The sequence below is a fragment of the Podarcis liolepis genome (genome assembly GCF_965112155.1).
Source record: "Podarcis liolepis genome assembly, chromosome: 18".
Lineage (NCBI taxonomy): Eukaryota > Metazoa > Chordata > Lepidosauria > Squamata > Lacertidae > Podarcis > Podarcis liolepis.
The window spans coordinates 1,158,172-1,177,914 of record NC_139572.1 but is presented as its reverse complement, the minus strand read 5'-3'; the positions used below and the strand labels follow the sequence as shown (position 1 = coordinate 1,177,914).

General features: G+C 50.5%; 1 protein-coding gene across 2 annotated transcripts in view; it reads right to left on the bottom strand.

Annotated features, from left to right (window-relative positions):
* Positions 1 to 4,884: 4,884 nt before the first annotated feature.
* PALM (paralemmin) overlaps positions 4,885 to 19,743 on the bottom strand; it is a 46,277-nt gene continuing 31,418 nt past the window's right edge. The window contains exons 5-9 of one of the 2 annotated variants that reach the window (XM_083484051.1): positions 19,344 to 19,464; positions 18,400 to 18,421; positions 17,163 to 17,225; positions 9,654 to 9,785; positions 4,885 to 9,169 (exon numbers count right to left, since the gene is read on the bottom strand). In XM_083484051.1, the coding sequence (XP_083340177.1) occupies positions 8,604 to 9,169; positions 9,654 to 9,785; positions 17,163 to 17,225; positions 18,400 to 18,421; positions 19,344 to 19,464 (904 nt within the window). In that variant the 3' untranslated portion in view covers positions 4,885 to 8,603. The remainder of the gene's footprint in view (positions 9,170 to 9,653; positions 9,786 to 17,162; positions 17,226 to 18,399; positions 18,422 to 19,343; positions 19,465 to 19,743) is intronic. The other variant, XM_083484052.1, reaches the window with a different exon arrangement.

Here is a 19,743-nt window from a genome sequence, read left to right as displayed (position 1 = left end):
AAACTGGAGTTTTTTCCCTTTGCATCCCAGCAATTATGGGCTATTAAGAAAGGGGATTCTCACGGGACGGGCGCCAAACTCCAGCCTTCCCAGTTTATTGCCAGTTGGTTCCCGTGCCCTTCTCTTCCAATGGCAACTGGGTGTTGGGGAAGCTGGCATGGAGCGTTCCCTGATCTTGCCCACGGGATGATGGAGAAAGATGATGTCCTTGATTGGGGTAATGTCATCCCCTCCAACGTTTCTCCCCTGAAAATAGGGACGTCCTATTCCATCCCCTCCAATGTTTCTCCCCTGAAAATAGGGACGTCCCATTCCATCCCCTCCAACATTTCTCCCCTGAAAATAGGGATGTCCTATTCCATCCCCTCCAACGTTTCTCCCGTGAAAATAGGGACGTCCTATTCCATCCCCTCCAACATTTCTCCCCTGAAAATAGGGACGTCCTATTCCATCCCCTCCAACGTTTCTCCCGTGAAAATAGGGACGTCCTACTCCATCCCCTCCAACATTTCTCCCCTGAAAATAGGGACGTCCTATTCCATCCCCTCCAATGTTTTCCCCGTGAAAATAGGGACGTCCTATTCCATCCCCTCCAACATTTCTCCCCTGAAAATAGGGACGTCCTATTCCATCCCCTCCAACGTTTCTCCCCTGAAAATAGGGACGTCCTACTCCATCCCCTCCAATGTTTTTCCCGTGAAAATAGGGACGTCCTACTCCATCCCCTCCAACGTTTCTCCCCTGAAAAGAGGGACGTCCTACTCCATCCCCTCCAACATTTCTCCCCTGAAAAGAGGGACATCCTATTCCATCCTCTCCAACGTTTCTCCCCTGAAAATAGGGATGTCCTATTCCATGCCCTCCAACATTTCTAATTTAATTATTTATACCCCGCCCATCTGGCTGGGTCTCCCCAGCCACTCTGGGTGGCTTCCAACAAAAGATTAAAAATACATTTAAAAAATCAGTCATTTAAAGCTTCGCAAAACAGGGCTGCCTTCAGATGTCTTCTAAAAGTCAGATAGTTTGTTTATTTCCTCGACATCTGATGGGAGGGTGCCACCACCGAGAAGGCCCTCTGCCTGGTTCCCTGTAGCCTCACTTCTCGCAGGGAGGGAACCGCCAGAAGGCCCTCGGGAGATGGACCCCGGTGTCCGGGGTGGAGATGCACCTTCAGGGATACTGGGCAGAATTTTTGGAAAGTAGGATGCTCTCTCCCAGCACTGGCGGTATTCGTTACCTGCTTGTCGCTGGTCAGACAGGTTGGTTCAGGTGGAGGAAACAAATTCTTCAAGGAGGCTGGGGAGAGGGGGCAGAATCGGCTCTGCAATCTCCTTGTCTTTGCTGGTTCGGCAGCAAACCAGCCGTTCTTCTGTTGGATTAAACGCCTGCGGAGGCCCTTGGGCAGTCGAAATCTCGCAAATTGCATCCAAACACATTTTTGACTTTATCAGCCAACACTTTTGAGTCTAGTGTCCAGAATCGGCCTCTCTCAACCTGTGGGTCCCCAGATGTTGTTGAACTACAACTCCCATCACCCCTAGCTAGCTACACACACGTAATAAACAAAAACAGATTGATGTTGAATCCTGACAAGACAGAAGTACTGTTCTTGGGGGACAGGAGGCGGGCAGGTGTGGGGGACTCGCTGGTCCTGAATGGGGTAACTGTGCCCCCAAAGGACCAGGTGTGCAGCCTGGGAGTCATTTTGGACTCACAGCTGTCCATGGAGGCACAGGTCAAATCTGTGTCCAGGGCAGCTGTTTACCAGCTCCATCTGGTACACAGGATGAGACCCTCCCTGCCTGCAGACTGTCTCACTAGAGCGGTGCATGCTCTGGTTATCTCCCGCTTGGACTACTGCCATGCGCTCTATGTGGGGCTGCCTTTGAAGGTGACCCGGAAACTACAACTAATCCAGAATGTGGCAGCCAGACTGGTGACTGGGAGTGGAGACCATATAACACCGGTCCAGAAAGACCTACATTGGCTCCCAGGACATTTCCGAGCACAATTCAAAGTGTTGGTGCTGACCTTGAAAGCCCTAAATGGCCCTGTATCCCTGAAGGAGCGTCTCCACCACCATAGTCCACCCTGGACACCGGGGTCCCTCTCCCTAGGGCCTTCTGGCGGTTCCCTCACTGCGAGAAGTCAAGTTACACAGAACCAAGCAGAGGGCCTTCTCGGTGGTGGCGCCCTCCCTGTGGAAAGCCCTCCCACCAGATGTCAAAGAGAACAACAACTACCAGACTTTTAGAAGACATCTGAAGGCAGCCCTGTTCAGGGAAGCTTTTAGTGTTTGATGTATTAGAGTATTTTAATATATTTTTTTGGAAGCCGCCCAGAGTGGCTGGAAAAGCCCAGCCAGATGGGCGGGGTATAAATAATAAATTATTATTATTATTATTATTATAAACACACACACACACACACACACACACAGTAATTTAAAAGGCCACATATTGTTGAGTTAGCCAGAGGCCACTTTTTAAAAAATGTCTACCTCGCAGGTCTGTGGCGAAGCTAAAAGGAGCCAGATGTACACAGTTTTGGGGGCTGGGATTATGATTTTGGGATTAAATATCCCCCCCGCCTTACCTGCACCTTTGGAAGTCTAGCGTCGTACAAAGCATCCTTGCTCCAGAACGGTGAGGCAGGAAGCAGCTTCGGAAAACAGGAGAAGCCGCCGAGATTGGGAGCCAAACCGGGGAGGAAGAGGAAGCCGAGAGCGGCTGGGAGTACACCTGAACAGGTAGAAGCTACCTTGTCCATCAACGCTCAGCCAACCCTCCGGGGTAAGAGGCGGTCTGCGAGGAGGAAGAGATCAGCGGCGGGCTTGGAATGTGAGTTAGAAGCAAACAGGAGTGTCTGCTTTCAGAGCTGCTAAAATCTGAAGGTGTGGAGCGTCCTTCTCAAGAGAGCAAAAGGGACAAGGACTTTGTCATATTGTGACATTTCAATGTGTCGGGGGTGTGTGTGTGTGTGTGGAATTGCAGACAGCTTCCCCCCACTCCGTTCGATTACATCTGTCATTGTCGTCTTCTTTTTCTTCTTCTTCAAGAATTTCCCGAAATTTTAACGCGTACAAATTTTTGTTACCTTTATCTATCGGACACACCGGGGTCCCTCTCCCGAGGGCCTTCTGGCGGTTCCCTCCCTGCGAGAAGCAAGGTTGCAGGGAACCAGGTGGAGGGCCTTCTCGGTGGTGGCGCCCTCCCATCAGATGTCAAGGAAATAAGCAACTCTCTGACTTTTAGAAGACATCTGAAGGCAGCCCTGTTTAGGGAAGCTTTCAACGTTTGAAGTTTTATTCTGTTTTCATATGTATTGGCAGCCGCCTAAAGCAGCTGATGGGAAAATCAGAGAGCCAGTATGGTTTAGGGGTTAGAGTGACTTACTGGGAACTGAGAGACCCGGGTTCAAATCTCCCCTTGGCCCTGAAGCTCACTGGGTGTGACTTTGGGCCTGTCGCTGCCTCTCCGCCTGACCTAGTGAGGTTACAGGGAACTGGGCAGAGGGCCTTCTCGGTGGTGGCGCCCTCCCGCCAGATGTCAAGGAAATAAGCAACTCTCTGACTTTTAGAAGACATCTGAAGGCAGCCCTGTTCAGGGAAGCTTTTAATGTTTGATGTTTTGTTGTGTTTTTAATATTCTGTTGGGAGCCGCCCAGAGCGGCTGGGGAAACCCAGCTAGATGGGCGGGGTATAAATAAGTTGTTGTTGTTGTTGTTGTTGTTGTTGTTGTTGTTGTTGTTGTTGTTGCAGCAGCAGCTTTCCCAACCGTGGGTTTATCAGCTCACCTGAATGTGTCCATTCTCAGAAGGAAAGGGTCACACCTTTCCCTCGCCTCTCCACACCAGGAGCAAAGCAGACCTGGGCCATCCACAGTGGGCAGCAGGACAGACCTGGCCGCTGGGTGACGCAGGGTTGCGGCAGGCAGACGCCTTTCGCAGGTGGGGCGGATTTAATTCCCCCCCGAGCACATCCTTCCAAGACTCACCTCCGGGATCGCTGGCCTGGTTTAATCCCTTGACCCTTTTCCGAAGGGAATCTGCGGTTTCCGACAGCTTGGCTTCGTTTTTGGGAGGCCGGCCGCGCCGCTCTGGTGTTTTCTGGGATTTACTGGGAACAAGGGCCCCAAACCCTGGGAGCTAAGGATAAGCTGACTGGAGTGTGTGGGTATGTGCAATCCAGGACATTGTTGGGAACCTCAAACAAAAGGAGGGGGCTCATGGGGTGCTGACCGGGCAAAATGCAGAAACCGGAATATTGCTGACCAGTGTGATTTCGGAGCACCCATGGGTGGGGTGGTCAAGAGCCTCACGCTCTACCGACTGAGCTACCGGCCCGGCTTTGTGGTTTTTCTCCCCCCAGATATACAAAACTGGCAGTGATCTACCCAGTTGTTGAACCTTTTTTGGGGGGGAGAGACCCAAAGTTATTGACCTGTTGGACATGCCTGGTACACCGTATTTTTCGCTCTATAAGACGCACCAGACCACGAGACGCACCTAGTTTTTGGAGGAGGAAAAGAAGGAAAAAAAATATTCTGAATCTCAGAAGCCAGGACAGCAAGAGGGATCGCTGTGCGGCGAAAGCAGCAATCCCTCTTGCTGTTCTGGCTTCTGGGATAGCTGCGCAGCCTGCATTCGCTCACCTATAGTTCCCAGGATTCTTCAGGGAAGCTATGAATCTTCGCAGCAGAGAACTCTGGGAACTGTAGTTCTGCAAGGGGAACAGGGGGCCTCCCAGGAACTATAGTTTCCAGGGTCTTTGGCAGGGAAGCCATGGCTGTTTAAAGCGGGTATTGCGTCAGCGCGTCAAACACACAGGTGTGGGAATTGCCAGTTGTTCAGACGGGCAAAGAGAGAGATCCACAGACCTGGTTTCGTCCCCCCAGATGATTCACACCTTTATTATTATTATTATTATTATTTTGCTCTGCTCAGGCATTATTACAAACCAACCGGCGGGGAAACAGCGGCGAGGTTGGTGGCAGGGAGAGGCGGGACGTCGAAACAGCTGGTGGTGGGTGGTCGATAAAGCTGCGGAGAAACGAGGGAAGGGCAAGCCGAGGGGGCCAGATCTGCGACAGAGGACCGGGGGCAAGAAGGAGGGCTTGGGGGGTGGAGTGGGGACCCCCACGTCTTACACGCTAGATGAGACAGAGCGAGCGAGCGAAGGGGGCGGACACACCAGACGTGACATCTCCGGAGAACCTGATGGTAAGGTAATGGGACCCCTGACCATTAGGTCCAGTCGTGGACACTGGGGTTGCGGCGCTCATCTCGCTTTACTGGCCGAGGGAGCCGGCGTACAGCTTCTGGGTCATGTGGCCAGCAGGACTAAGCCGCTTCTGGCGAACCAGAGTAGCGCACGGAAACGCCGTTTATCTTCCCGCCAGAGTGGTACCTATTTATCTACTTGCACTTTGAGGTGCTTTCGAACTGCTAGGTTGGCAAGAGCAGGGACCGAGCAACGGGAGCTCACCCCGTCATTGCGGGGATTTGAACCACCGACCTTCCAATCGGCAAGTCCTAGGCTCTGTGGTTTAACCCACAGCACCACCCGCGTCCCGCGTTTGATGGTACCCTCACTCAAATTCGTGCTGCTTGACTGTTCCCTCCCGTGGTCTTCAAATAAATCCAGGTTCTCGCCACATATATTTCTCTGAATCGCGGCCATTTGGCTGTTCGGGTGGCACCGAGGACAGGAGAAGTGGCCGGCTGACCGGCGGCATGGCGGAGACCTACAGCTGCTCTGGTCTCCTCCCCGATAAGGGTGGCTAAGGGTGGGGGACAACGGGGATGATGACCCACGTCCAGCAAGGACATGGCGGCGGCGCCGTTAAATGGTCGGCGCCCGTTTGTGAAGCAGTTCCTAGCTAGTCTCCTCCACCTGCTCCAGCCCTAAAAGCCAGGCTTGGGGAGGGCAAAGATTCGAAGAGGGGGTCAACTTCTAGGTCAGGACAACGGAGTTTGGGGTCCCAGGCCAAAAAACCCCAGAAAAATAAAGCCCATTGGATCATACGTTTGGGAAGGTCTTGGCACCCACCTCCCTGATGTTGTTTCGGAAGTTTTTTTGGGGGGGGTGTCAAACTCTCCCCTTCTGCCCCCCATAGGACGTCCCTATTTTCAGGGGAGAAACGTTGGAGGGGATGGAATAGAACGTCCCTCTTTTCAGGGGAGAAATGTTGGAGGGGATGGAATAGGACGTCCCTATTTCCAGGGGAGAAACGTTGGGGGACATGAGATGAGCAGGTTGGGGATCCCTCAAGGCACTTCCTTATGCCAGCTTGGACCAAGTGGGTCAACAGAGGGTGGCCTTCCACGCATCACAAAGGGGGCACAGAAAGGAGACGCGGGTTGGGATGAACTTTGCGGATGCAAATTCAGGAACAGCTGCTAGTGCTTAATACGTCTCTGCATAGCTGGGGAGGCAGAAGCGGACTTGGGCACAGCGGCCACCGCTGGCCATTGGGACAGGTGGCTGCGGGAGGCTGGGAGCCTTCCAGTAGGTTGTGCCAGGGCTTGTGACAGGCAGAAGTGCAGGAAGAGGCAGCTGATGGACAGCGTAAGCAATTGACTGACGAGGGGAAACACTGGTCCAAACAGATAGACACCAACCGACGTAAATCTGGTACAAATTTGCCCGGTGTGCACCTTTCAGAGCACCCAGCGACACCCCTGTTAGGCGTGCCGCTCCGTGATTGCGAAGAGGGTGGTTGATCACCCCGTAGGGACCAGGAGGTTGAGCTGTAGCTGCCTGCGTAAAAGCACCCCAGGTCTCAGTTTTTGTGGCTGGGGAGGGCAGAAACCCTGCTCCGTGAAAGCCAAGCGACACGCCCTAAACCCTGGCTGCTTTGGCACTTCAAATTTGGCAAGGGGGGGCGGGTGGGCAGTGGAACGACAAGCCCCTTGGACCAGCAAAAGTTTGCAGTAGGCTACGCTTCCCATCAGCCTCAGAGGAGGCCCAATGGTCAGAGGTGATGGGAATCTCCAGAAGCCCACCCCCCTAATCTAAATCCTTTCTGCCCCTGCTCCTCAGTCAGCTCACCTGCTCTGTCCACACCTGTCCGGCTTCCCCGGCCTAGCTAGAGCCGCCCGGCTGCCTCGCCCCCTTGTCTGAGCCTTCTGCAGCCATGCTGATCATTGGGACGGATCAGGCCCTCCCAGCTGGCTCTCTCGGCTTCGCTTGCCGGCCCTCACCTAAGCGAGTAAGTATCTTTTGCCAGCGATAGTCGCCAGGGCAATTTGGGTCTGCGAGGCGGGAGGATGTCAGCAGGTGGCGCCAGAGGAGCCAACTCACAGGATCATAGAGTTGGAAATGACCCCACAGGGTCCTCTCGCCCAAACCCCACCCAGAAAATAGAGGAATCTCAGCTAAAGCATTCGTGGCAGGTGGCCACCCGACCTCCTAGTTTCTCAACAAGGGGCAACACTGAGAATGAGAGGGAGATGGCAGTCAGGGTCACCACCTGACGGTCTGGTTGCAGTGAGAGAAGGTTGGCTGAGGACCCACCAAACGTGGCAGGTCGGTGCCCCCGTTTTGCTCAAACCAACCAGCCTCTCCTGTATTTTCCTCCCGACCGGGTTTCGGTTCGGAACCGCCAGTCAGTCCTACAGTTTTTACAAGCCGGAGAGGTAACCGTCGAAGAATTAAGGAGGGAAAACGAAGCCACGTCAACACCGACGGTCTCAGAGCTGTCGAGGTCCGACCATCGCAATCTCCCCAAAACTTCTTCTGGGACTCGCACGACGCTTTCCCACGAAGCCGCGGAGATGGGATTGTCTCGCCGACGGAGCAGATCGCCAAGCCCAGTGTCCGGACGTTTGCTCTCGGACCACAGCCGATTCCCGTCACCCTGGTCTCCCACCCACCCCAAACACCATCTTTTTAAACGTCAGCAGGGCAGGGTGTGTGTGTGTGCAAAACTAGGTTTTACCAAGCCGGGTTCTTTCGTTGGCACGAGAAACCTGGCCAGTGATGTTCTCGGAGATCCCAGGAAGCGATCTTCGAAGGCCGGCAGATTTGCAAAGGTCCCCAGAGGCGCAAGAACGAAGAGTCTCCTTAATCGATGTTAAATTTCCTTCTCTGGAAGGAAAGTCCGTTGGCGGAAATCGTGCCGGTTCGTTCCAAAGCGGCGGAAATACCGAAACGCACCCGATTCCCTTTCTTTTATATTCGGTTGAGCGTGAGTCCAAGAAACTTTGGCCACAGCGGTTTAAGGTTTCCCGATTGATTCTGCTTCGGAGCAAGGGAGCGGCGGGGAGAGGACAACAGCGTCTAATAAATATATTTCGCATCTGTTCAGCTTACGAAAAAGCGAACCGAGATGAAACGGGATGTAGCAGGGCCGTCGCTGGGCGTCAGACACCAGCCGCCGCCACCAACTCTTGCATTATAATATTTCCCCAGTCACTTAAAGGGAACAGAAAAACAAAACCTCTGGGAGCGATGGGAACTGCATGTCTTGTTAATTAAAAATTAAAAAAAAAACCAACCACATTAAACCTAGGAGTTTGTGGAAGAGGTGGGAATTATGGGGGGAGAGGGAGGGGAGAGAAGGCAGTCCTGATTGGCTGTAGAGTCGAGGGGGGGCGTCTTACATCACCGAACAACATTTGCAGCGCTGTTTCTTGGCGTCGAGATCTTGCTCTGCGTCTTTGGGGTCGGTGCTGTTGGCTGCTGGCGGCTCCCCGGCTTGATTCTCCACCTTCTGGGGGACGGACGCGGCCACCGCGCTGCCGTTCGGAGGGGCGTGATCCTTCCCTGTCGCCGACGCTGCCTTGTTTTCGGTGTCCTCGATCACCACCAGCTCCGCCCGGATGGTGCCCTCGAGACCCAAGACCTTCTTGGTCTCGTCCTCATCCTCCACGTTCTGGTAGCCCATGAAGATCATGGTGACTGGCTTTTCCTCGCTGGGTTCGGGGCCTTGGCCGGCCGGCATCAACTTGGGGGTTTCCACCGGCTTCGCCTGCACCCCGGTGATCTCCTTCCTCGGGGTGGCCTTCTGGCTCGGCGGGTTGCTGCGGGGCTCCTTGGCCGCCTCCGAAGCTTCGCTCAGGGTCACCTCGTCGGCCTTGTGGATGAGCTCGTCCACCTCGGAGGAGCTGAGCTGCTGCAAGCCGTTCTCCAGCGCCCCGTCTTCGACGCGGACCGCGTGCACCACTGCAAGAAAAGAGACAGAGAGAAAAAGCCTTGAGCCCCAACCTGGAACCATGCTCAGTGGTTAAGAGTGTTTCATCGGCGGGCAGAACGACTCATGTTCAGTCCCTGCCCATGGACTGTCTGGCCAGAGTGGTGCATGCTCTGGTCATCTCCTGCTTGGACTACTGCCATGCGCTCTCTGTGGGGCTCCCTTTGAAGGTGACCCGGAAACTGCAACTAATCCAGAATGCGGCAGCCAGACTGGGGACTGGGAGCGGCCGCCGAGACCATATAACACCGGTCCTGAAAGACCTACATTGGCTCCCAGGACGTTTCCGAGCACAATTCAAAGTGTTGGTGCTGACCTTGAAAGCCCTAAGTGGCCCTGTATACCTGAAGGAGCATCTCCACTCCCATCGTCCAGCCTGGACACTGGGAAATGTTGACAGCTATGGCTCCCAGGCGCCGGGCACCTTGTTCTCGCCGTTTTTCGGACCCTGCGTACCTTTCATCTCGTCCTCGTACACCTTGACCCCCTGAGCCAAGTGGTCTTTGGGCAGCCTGGTGGTGCTGGACAGGACCTTGGTCTCGCCCGTCAGTTTGTCCTTCTCCACCGTGATCTCCACAGAGTACATAGCTGGGGGGCAAACAGGAGAGTGAAGCCCTGCCGCCCCGCCGCAGCTCCCGGGGCCCCGACTCCCGCTGGAAAGCAAGGCGTGCGTCGCACGAGCAAGGCGTGAGGCCGCGAAGCGGGTGCAGAGGGGGCAAGCTCCAAAGTGCAAGGGGTGCGGTTAGAAAGCGGTGTGCAGGGTCCACCTGTCCCCGTAAGGAGAAAGGGAGCCTCTCGTCTACAGTGCCGAGCACAGCCTGCAAAAAGCAGCCCTTCCCTGCTTCATGTGGGTTAATTCCCATTGGCGCCCGTGGGGCTTCACCTGTTGGACTGCACCTAGTGAGGAAGTGTATATATATATATATATATATGCAGGTTTTGGTGTCTTCGGGTGTCTTCCCGTGTAAGAGTTGGGGTGTCTAGGCGATGTTTCGACGAGGTCTCACTCGTCATCTTCAGGCTGGTGCTTTCGGCTTCTTGTTACTGGAACAGAGCAGGATCTCAGTGTTTGAGTTCCTATAAATACTGTTGAGGGGGTGTGGTGTATAGCCTCCAACGTTCTGGGCAGAGAGGAAGTTCCCAGGTTAGTGTGCCTTTTCTTCTTTTGTTCCTTAATTACTTGAGGGATATCTTGAGTGATTTCTTGAGTGATATTCTGAGTACCACTTAGGTGGGTCATTAAGTGTGGATTAGTTGCTAAAGCTTTCGTGTCTTGACCTCTTGAGCTTGTGAAGAGTTTTTCTGAGAAGATGGCTGTACTGCACTTAGTTGTGCTCTGGCTTGGCTTCGTGTATAGGGGCGAGCTGTGGTTTTGTGCCCTGTGCCAGCCAGATCTGTGTAGGGATTGCAGGGGGGTGCAGCATCCGGAGGTGCCACTATGGTTTGGCTACTGGATGGTGTCTGTAATTTATCTGTGGAGAGGGTCTGGGTTTGGGTCTGGTGTGGTTGATTGGTGATGGCGTTCTGTGTGCCTCTGGTTCTGGTGTCGGTTTTTGTGGGGAGGGCTAATTTCCAGATGTCTGGCAGGCGGGACGTGTCGTCACGCTTGTTCATGTTGTGAGGGTGTTTCTCTATCTCGATGGCTTCCATGATTATTCTCTTGTGGTGATGTTCCATGTTAAAGAGCAATTTGGAATCTGCAAAATTAATTTCGTGTCCTGTTTCTTTCATGTGTTGGAAAAGAGAGGAAGTTTTTTCTTCTTTTTTGACGGCATTCTTGTGTTCTGCGATACGTGCATTTATTCGTCTGTTTGTTTGTCCAATGTACGTGGCTGGGCAGACTTTGCAGGGTATTTCATAGACCCCTTGGTTTTCCAACTGGATTTTATCTTTGGGGTTTCTGAGGATATTGGCTATTTTTTGGTTGGTGCAAAAGGCTGTTTTGATATTGTGTTTATGGAGGATTTTGCTAATTTTATCTGTAGTGCCCTTGATATAAGGAAGGAGGGCCATGCCATTGTTTTCTTCTGTGTCTTGGTTTTTGGGGGGTGTTTCTTTTTGGATTAGCTTCATAACCCTGTTTTGCTGGTATCCATTGGCGATTAACACATTAGAGAGATTCTGTAACTCAGTTGTCAAGTGGTCTTTGTCGGCCAGGCGTTTGGTTCTGGAGATGAGAGTCTTGGCTACGGAGTTTATTTGTGCAGGGTGGTGGTGTGATTGTGCATGTAAGTAGCGGTTGGTGTGTGTTTTTTTCCGGTAGATAGTGTGTCCTAGGGAGCCATCAGGTTTTTTGTAGATTAGGACGTCAAGGAAGGGAAGTTGGTTGTTGGCTTCTATTTCCATAGTGAATTGTATTTTGGGGTGTAGGCTGTTGAGATGTGTGAGGAAGCTATCTAGATACCAGCAAAACAGGGTTACGAAGCTAATCCAAAAAGAAACACCCCCCAAAAACCAAGACACAGAAGAAAACAATGGCATGGCCCTCCTTCCTTATATCAAGGGCACTACAGATAAAATTAGCAAAATCCTCCATAAACACAATATCAAAACAGCCTTTTGCACCAACCAAAAAATAGCCAATATCCTCAGAAACCCCAAAGATAAAATCCAGTTGGAAAACCAAGGGGTCTATGAAATACCCTGCAAAGTCTGCCCAGCCACGTACATTGGACAAACAAACAGACGAATAAATGCACGTATCGCAGAACACAAGAATGCCGTCAAAAAAGAAGAAAAAACTTCCTCTCTTTTCCAACACATGAAAGAAACAGGACACGAAATTAATTTTGCAGATTCCAAATTGCTCTTTAACATGGAACATCACCACAAGAGAATAATCATGGAAGCCATCGAGATAGAGAAACACCCTCACAACATGAACAAGCGTGACGACACGTCCCGCCTGCCAGACATCTGGAAATTAGCCCTCCCCACAAAAACCGACACCAGAACCAGAGGCACACAGAACGCCATCACCAATCAACCACACCAGACCCAAACCCAGACCCTCTCCACAGATAAATTACAGACACCATCCAGTAGCCAAACCATAGTGGCACCTCCGGATGCTGCACCCCCCTGCAATCCCTACACAGATCTGGCTGGCACAGGGCACAAAACCACAGCTCGCCCCTATACACGAAGCCAAGCCAGAGCACAACTAAGTGCAGTACAGCCATCTTCTCAGAAAAACTCTTCACAAGCTCAAGAGGTCAAGACACGAAAGCTTTAGCAACTAATCCACACTTAATGACCCACCTAAGTGGTACTCAGAATATCACTCAAGAAATCACTCAAGATATCCCTCAAGTAATTAAGGAACAAAAGAAGAAAAGGCACACTAACCTGGGAACTTCCTCTCTGCCCAGAACGTTGGAGGCTACACACCACACCCCCTCAACAGTATTTATAGGAACTCAAACACTGAGATCCTGCTCTGTTCCAGTAACAAGAAGCCGAAAGCACCAGCCTGAAGATGACGAGTGAGACCTCGTCGAAACGTCGCCTAGACACCCCAACTCTTACACGGGAAGACACCCGAAGACACCAAAACCTGCATTCCTGTACCCGTGAAAATCTACGAAAGCAAATATATATATATATATATATACACACACACAGCAGTACCTTGGTTCCCAAACGCCGAAGCCCCGGAAGCGAGTGTTATTTGAATAAATAATGTAACATTAAAAATTAGAAGCTACCTGAAAGTACCATATAGGTTTAGGATTAAATTAGGAGCTAATTAAATAAATGAGATTTTGAACATTAAGAAAAGTTAAGAAATTTGACTATAACTGGAATATTGTTTTTGGAATAATGATATTGAAAAACTGCTACATTCAGTTACAAGGAAATTCAGATGGGAGGAAGTCAAGTAATATGTTTACGAGGTTGGAAGTTTAATTAATTAATTGTATTGCTTATGTTTTTGTTGTTACACTCTTTTTATTTTTGTTTTCTTCGTTGTTGTTCTTTTGTCTCATTTATTTTATAATATGTGTTTTGTTTGTATGAAACTTAGTAAACATTATTGTAAAAAAGAAAAGAAAAAGCTGGGCACTGACACATATGCCTTAATACTCGCTCCAAAACGTGCGACGCGAGGCCAGAACGTTACTTCTGTTCTCCTCCGTACCCGATCTTTACGGAGCAAATTGCATTTGCACCGAACGCGGTTATATAAGTGACATTTCAGCCCGCGGCATGGAAACCTATCGAGTCGAGCCCCTCGCTGAAAGGGCTTATGTTATTTTATTTTTTTTGGCGTGTGACAACTCTGCTGCGGTTAATGGGCAATGGCCCTCTTTGTGGAGGGGGGGGGTCCAGCTGCCTTTAGGATGCTTTGACCTTGCAAAAGGTCTTCTCTGACCTTTGAAACCTCTGGCAATTCAGGAATGCAAGGCTGCTTCCCAGGCAGGAGGGAGGAACCAGCCAATTTCATTTCCTACCCGTTCATTAAAAAAAAAGGAACAGGTAGGAAATTAAATTGGCAGAGACATCACCTTGCCAACAAAGGTCCATATAGTTCAAGCTCTGGTTTTCCCAGTAGTGATGTATGGGAGTGAGAGCTGGACCATAAAGAAGGCAAAGAATGGATGCTTTTGAATTCTGGTGCTGGAGGAGACTCTTGAGAGTCCCATGGACTGCAAGAAGATCAAACCTCTCCATTCGGAAGGAAGTCAGCCCTGAGTGCTCACTGGAAGGACAGATCCTGAAGCTGAGGCTCCAAGACTTTGGCCACCTCAGGAGAAGAGAAGACTCCCTGGAAAAGACCCTGATGTTGGGAAAGATGGAGGGCACAAGGAGAAGGGGATGACGGAGGACGAGATGGTGGGACAATGTTCTTGAAGCTACCAGCCTGAGTTTGACCAAACTGTGGGAGGCAGTGGAAGACAGGAGTGCCTCGCGTGTTCTGGTCCAGGGGGTCACGAAGAGGCGGACACAACTAAATGACTCAACAACAACAACCTGTTCCTTTACCCCCAATCCCACCCCCCTGCCCATATTCAGAATGCCAGACCTCCAGGGCCGGCCTGAAGTTTCTGGGTTCGCCTGCCCTCCTCCAGGCAGCTGGTGAGGAACTCCAGGCTCAAGGTGGACCAGTAAATTTTCACTCCTCGTCTTCATTTATATATTAAGAGGACGGTGAATGCAGCTTGCAAAATTCGCTCCGGTAGGAGCCGGCTGCAAATGGTAACCTAGACCATCCAACACAGAGGTGTTCCCTCCAACGTTTCTCCCCTGAAAAGAGGGACGTCCTATTCCATCCCCTCCAACGTTTCTCCCCTGAAAAGAGGGACGTCCTATTCCATCCCCTCCAACGTTTCTCCCCTGAAAAGAGGGACGTCCTATTCCATCCCCTCCAACGTTTCTCCCCTGAAAATAGGGACGTCCTACTCCATCCCCTCCAACGTTTCTCCCCTGAAAATAGGGACATCCTTTTCCATCCCCTCCAACGTTTCTCCCCTGAAAATAGGGACGTCCTATTCCATCCCCTCCAACGTTTCTCCTGTGAAAATAGGGACGTCCTATTCCATCCCCTCCAACGTTTCTCCCCTGAAAAGAGGGACGTCCTATTCCGTCCCCTCCAACGTTTCCCCAGTGAAAATGGGCTTTATCCAACCTCAGTCCTAGTACTCAGACACCCAGCATGATGTACTTAGGTCTACTCTAGGTAGGGTACAACTCCACTCCTTGAGTCAGTAATTTCTAGGTGAAATCCATTCTTCAACTCTTTTATCCATTCAAAACAAACAAAGCCATTAAGTTCTGCAGTCGGAATTAAAGAACGCAGATCTATTTCTCCGAAGCTGCCAATTAAACCTCAACAAGTTAAAATATCACCCAGCGCATCTCGTCTCCCGTAATGTCATTTCCTCTAACCTAGAACACGTTAGCGCTTATCTAACTCTTCCCTCTTTCGATTCCCTTGCAAGCCTGAAATATAACGCAAATTGATTTTATCCTGAGCATCCAATCGGGTTTTCTGCCGCCGGAGCGAAACGGATGCAAATCTGTTTGTTTAATTAATTCATTTTTAAGAACCCAATTATTTCCCGCAATTAGAACAAATGCAAATCTATTTATTCACAAAATTTTCCAATTAGATCCTGCGATTAGCACTTCCCGGTATTGTTTGTTTATTTGGAGGGAGCGAGAGGAGGAATTGTGGACTGAATCTGGGGAGACCACGTTCCAGTCTCCCCTTTACCATGCCAAACGTCACTCCCCCCCAAAAAAAACCCCACGGTGACGCACTCTGCACTTTCTCAGGGGCACCACTGCTCACACATTCGGTTCAAGCACAGAGGGAAGAGATATGTTGCAAAATCTGGGCCGGGCGGAATGGGAACGGGAATTTTTAAGAACTGCAAGACGAGGGCAAATGAAGAACCTTTTTGGGGGGTTCAGGTGGTCCCCCCAAATTCAGCTGAAAATGCAACAGCCGGTTCAATTTGCTCAGCGCGAACAGCCGGAAAAGCCTGTAAAATTTGGATAACGGTCCTGATATGCACCAAGGGTGGAATAATTTCGTATGCAACCGGAGGGAGAGAGAGAGAGATTTGCATAGGGGAAGTTTTTAATGTTTAATGTTTTATAATGGTTTCGCGTACGCTGGACGCTGCCCAAAGTGGACTGGGTACAAATAAAATAAAATTATATATATAGAAGGAGAGAGAGCACTAGCCTGGAATCAAGAAGGAGGGGGAAATTGACACAGCAATTCTCGAGTGCATTATTCGGTCTTGAGTTTAAGCACGGCGCTCTCTAACCCAGGGTCGGATTTAGGTTGGATGAGGCCCTCAGCTCCTGAAGGTAATGGGGCCCTTTATATGTCCAGCTGTCCTTTGTCCACAACACATTGCCACTGTTTTTTTGTGTTGAATATATGCTATATTGTCATTTATGGACCTCATAGGTATCTCAAGCCATTTGCAAGTGTGGCCGTGCAATCAGTCCATGCAGAATGTCGGCACCCTATATATAGAAAGGAGCAAACCAGGGATATTTATGGGAGCAGGCGAGCAGGCGTGGCCCATGACTTACCGTATTTTTCGCTTTATAGGTAAAGGGACCCCTGACCATTAGGTCCAGTCGTGGCCGTTTACCTTCCCGCCAGAGCGGTACCTATTTATCTACTTGCGCTTTGATGTGCTTTCGAACTGCTAGGTTGGCAGGATTTTCACTCTATAATATGCCCTTTCCCCCTCCTAAAATGTAAGGGGAAATGTGTGTGCATCTTATGGAGCGAATGCAGGCTGCGCATCTATCCCAGAAGCCAGAACAGCAAGAGGGATTACTGTGCAGCGATCCCTCTTGCTTTTCATGCTTGTGGGATTCAAAATATTTTTTTTCTTGTTTTCCTCCTCCAAAAACTAGGTGCGTCTTATGGTCGGGTGCGTCATATAGAGCGAAAAATACGTTACATCACAGGAGCCTACATCACACAAAACACTGTTGCTGTATGTAGGTTTTATTTAATTTGTTTTTTATCTTATATTTTGGAAATGTACACCTAGTTGGTTTTTTCCTTTAAATCTTTTGGGGGCCCCCAAGAGAGTGTGGCCTTAAGCGAGAGCTTGTTTAGCTTATACGTAAATCCGACACTGCCATAGATAGATAGATAGATAGATAGATAGATAGATAGATAATATTTTGGAAATGTACATACAGTGGAGCCCTAAGATAGAGCTTGTTTAGCTTATACGTAAATCCAGCACTGCTCTAACCCATCAATTAAGCCATGTGGGGTTCGCCCCCCAAAAAACACAGGGGGTTCCCCCGAGATAGTTAGGCCACCCCACCCCACTCCCGGCAAAAGCAGGCGAAAGCAGCATGCCGCTACAGTCAGGCAAAGGGGCTTGCCGTCGTCCCCCCGGCCGCCCCATTTTTTGGGGGGGCCCAAGAGCTTAAAGGATTAGTGCGCCCGTGAGAGCGAGAGGCCACGATCCGACCTACCTGCCTTCATCATCCCACCGCCTTCCACCACTTTTAAAGGGCTGTTGGAGGCTCTGTTTTCCACTTGGGGGGCAAGGAGGAGAAGGGTGGGGAGGGAGTTAGAATCACAGAATCACAGAACTGTCGGAAGGGACCCCTGAAGGTCATCCAGTCCAACCCCCCACGAGGCAGGGACTCGAACCCGCAACCTTGGCGTTACCAACCTAGCAACACAGCAGGACAACGCACTGCTCCCTGCTCTGAGGCACCACTTCTGCGCATGTGTGCAGCGTGGTTTATAATAAATAATAATAATAAATTTTTATTTATACCCTGCCCTCCCCAGCCAAGACCAGGCTCAGGGCGGCTAACACCAAATATAAAATACAGTTAGAAAAACCAAAACAACTCCCCGCAATTGATTAAAATACGGCTTAAAATGCAGCCTCGTTTTACTGGCGGCCCATAAATCAAGACCGTAAGGAGAGGAGACGTCAAATATTCACCAGGGCCAGCTATCCATGCTGGTCCTACACGGGCCAGCAAAAGGGCCGAGGGAAAATTTATATGCAGGTTCCTATAGAAGGGGTTCCATTAAAAAAAGAGAAGAGGTTTAGTGCTTCTCCGCATTCATGCGCGGCGGCGAAGAAACCCGGAAAAATACTTCCGGGTTTGCTGCGTTCGCCTCCCCGGTACGTAAGGGGAGGTACGGCTGTAGCTCCTTTTCGAAATCCAACCGGGATTTAAAAACGGGGGTAGAGGACCTCCGCCCCAGTGGCCCTCTAAGGAAGTCACGGGTTCGAGTTCTGCCCTGCAGAGCAGGAGAAAAGAAGCACGTATGTACGCTCTCCCATGGGACAGCCCTCGAGATATCAGAAGATGGCTTTCCTATCCCTCCTCTTTCCAAGGCTAAACGTCCCCAGCTCCTTCGACCGTTCCTCATCCGGCTCGGTTCCCAGACCCCTTGATCATCTTGTCCACTTTCCACCTTGTCAATATCCTTAAATTGTGGCGCCCAGAACCAGACACGGGATTCTAGCTGTGGTCTGACCAAGCCGGAATCGAGAGGGACTCTTGATATGAACACTGGACTTTTGTGGATGCAGACTACAATAGCACTGGACTTTTTTGCCGCCGCAACACGCCGTTGGCTCACGTTCAGCTTGGAGGAAAATGTGGGATATAGATGCAAAGAAAGAAAGAAAGAAAGAAAGAAAGAAAGAAAGAAAGAAAGAAAGAAAGAAAGAAAGGTACCTACCTTTGGCCGAGCCTAGAGGAGTCTGTGGAAAAAGGAAGCAGACATTAAGAGGAGGGGGAGAAAATATATTTAAATGGAGTATATCAAAGTTTAAAAACACGGGAGCCAGACCAGCTCCATCTCCTGAATTTGAGGTGGCCTAGGTCACACAACCCTGAGGGGCAGGCCAGGCTGAGATTTTTTATATATAAATAGATTTATACCTGCCCCAGCCACTCTGGGCGGCTTCCAACACACATAGTTGTAGTAGCAGCAGTAGTAGTAGTAGTAGTATAGTGGTGCCTCGCAAGACGAAAAGAATCCGTTCTGTGATTCTCTTCGTCTAGCGGTTTTTTTCGTCTTGCGAAGCAAGCCCATTGACGGATTAGCAGATTAGCGCTATTAGCGGCTTTTAGCGGCTTATCTGCTGATCGGATCAGCTGATAAGCGGCTTAGCGGCTTAGAAAGGGGGGGGGGGAGGAAAAAAACCCGCAGGAACTCGCAATACATTGTCGTCTTGCGAAGCAAGCCCATAGGAAATTCATTTTGGAAAGCACCTCCAAAACGGAAAACCCTTTCGTCTAGCAGGTTTTCCGTCTTGCGAGGCATTCGTCTTGCGGGGCACCACTGTAGTAGTAAAAACATCAAGCATTTATAGCAACAATCTGAACCAATATAAAAAATCACAATAGACAGCTCATATCAAATAAAGCAATATTCAATAATCCATTAGGATCCCATAGTATACAGTGAAATTAAACATCAGCAAATAATAAGTTAAGCAGTTTACATCTATCTATCTATCTATCTATCTATCTATCTATCTATCTATCTATCTATCTATCTATCTGTCCACCTGCCCCAGCCACTCTGGGCGGCTTCCAACACTAATATTAATATTATTAATAGTAATAATAATAAATATATTCTCAGGCTGGGGGGGGGAGAGAAGGACGGCTTCTTACCTTCGGTGTGCGGGGGGGCGCCTTGTCCTCCTTGCCCCCCGCCCGCGTCTCCTCAGCCATGTTCTCTTTGGTGGACGACGCTGAGATCCCGTTTTCCAGTTGCTCCAGCTCCTTCTCCAACCTGGAAGAGGGAAACGGCATTGGAAGGGAGTGGAGACCACATAACACTGGTCCTGAAAGACCTCCGTTGGTTCCCAGGACGTTTCCGAGCACAATTCAAAGGGTTGGTGCTGACCCTGAAAACCCTAAATGGCCCAGTAGACCTGAAGGAGCGTCTCCACCCCGGACACCGGGGTCCATCTCCCGAGGGCCTTCTGGCGGTTCCCTCCCTGCGAGAAGTGAAGCTACAGGGAACCAGGCAGAGGGCCTTCTCAGTGGTGGCGCCCTCCCATCAGATGCC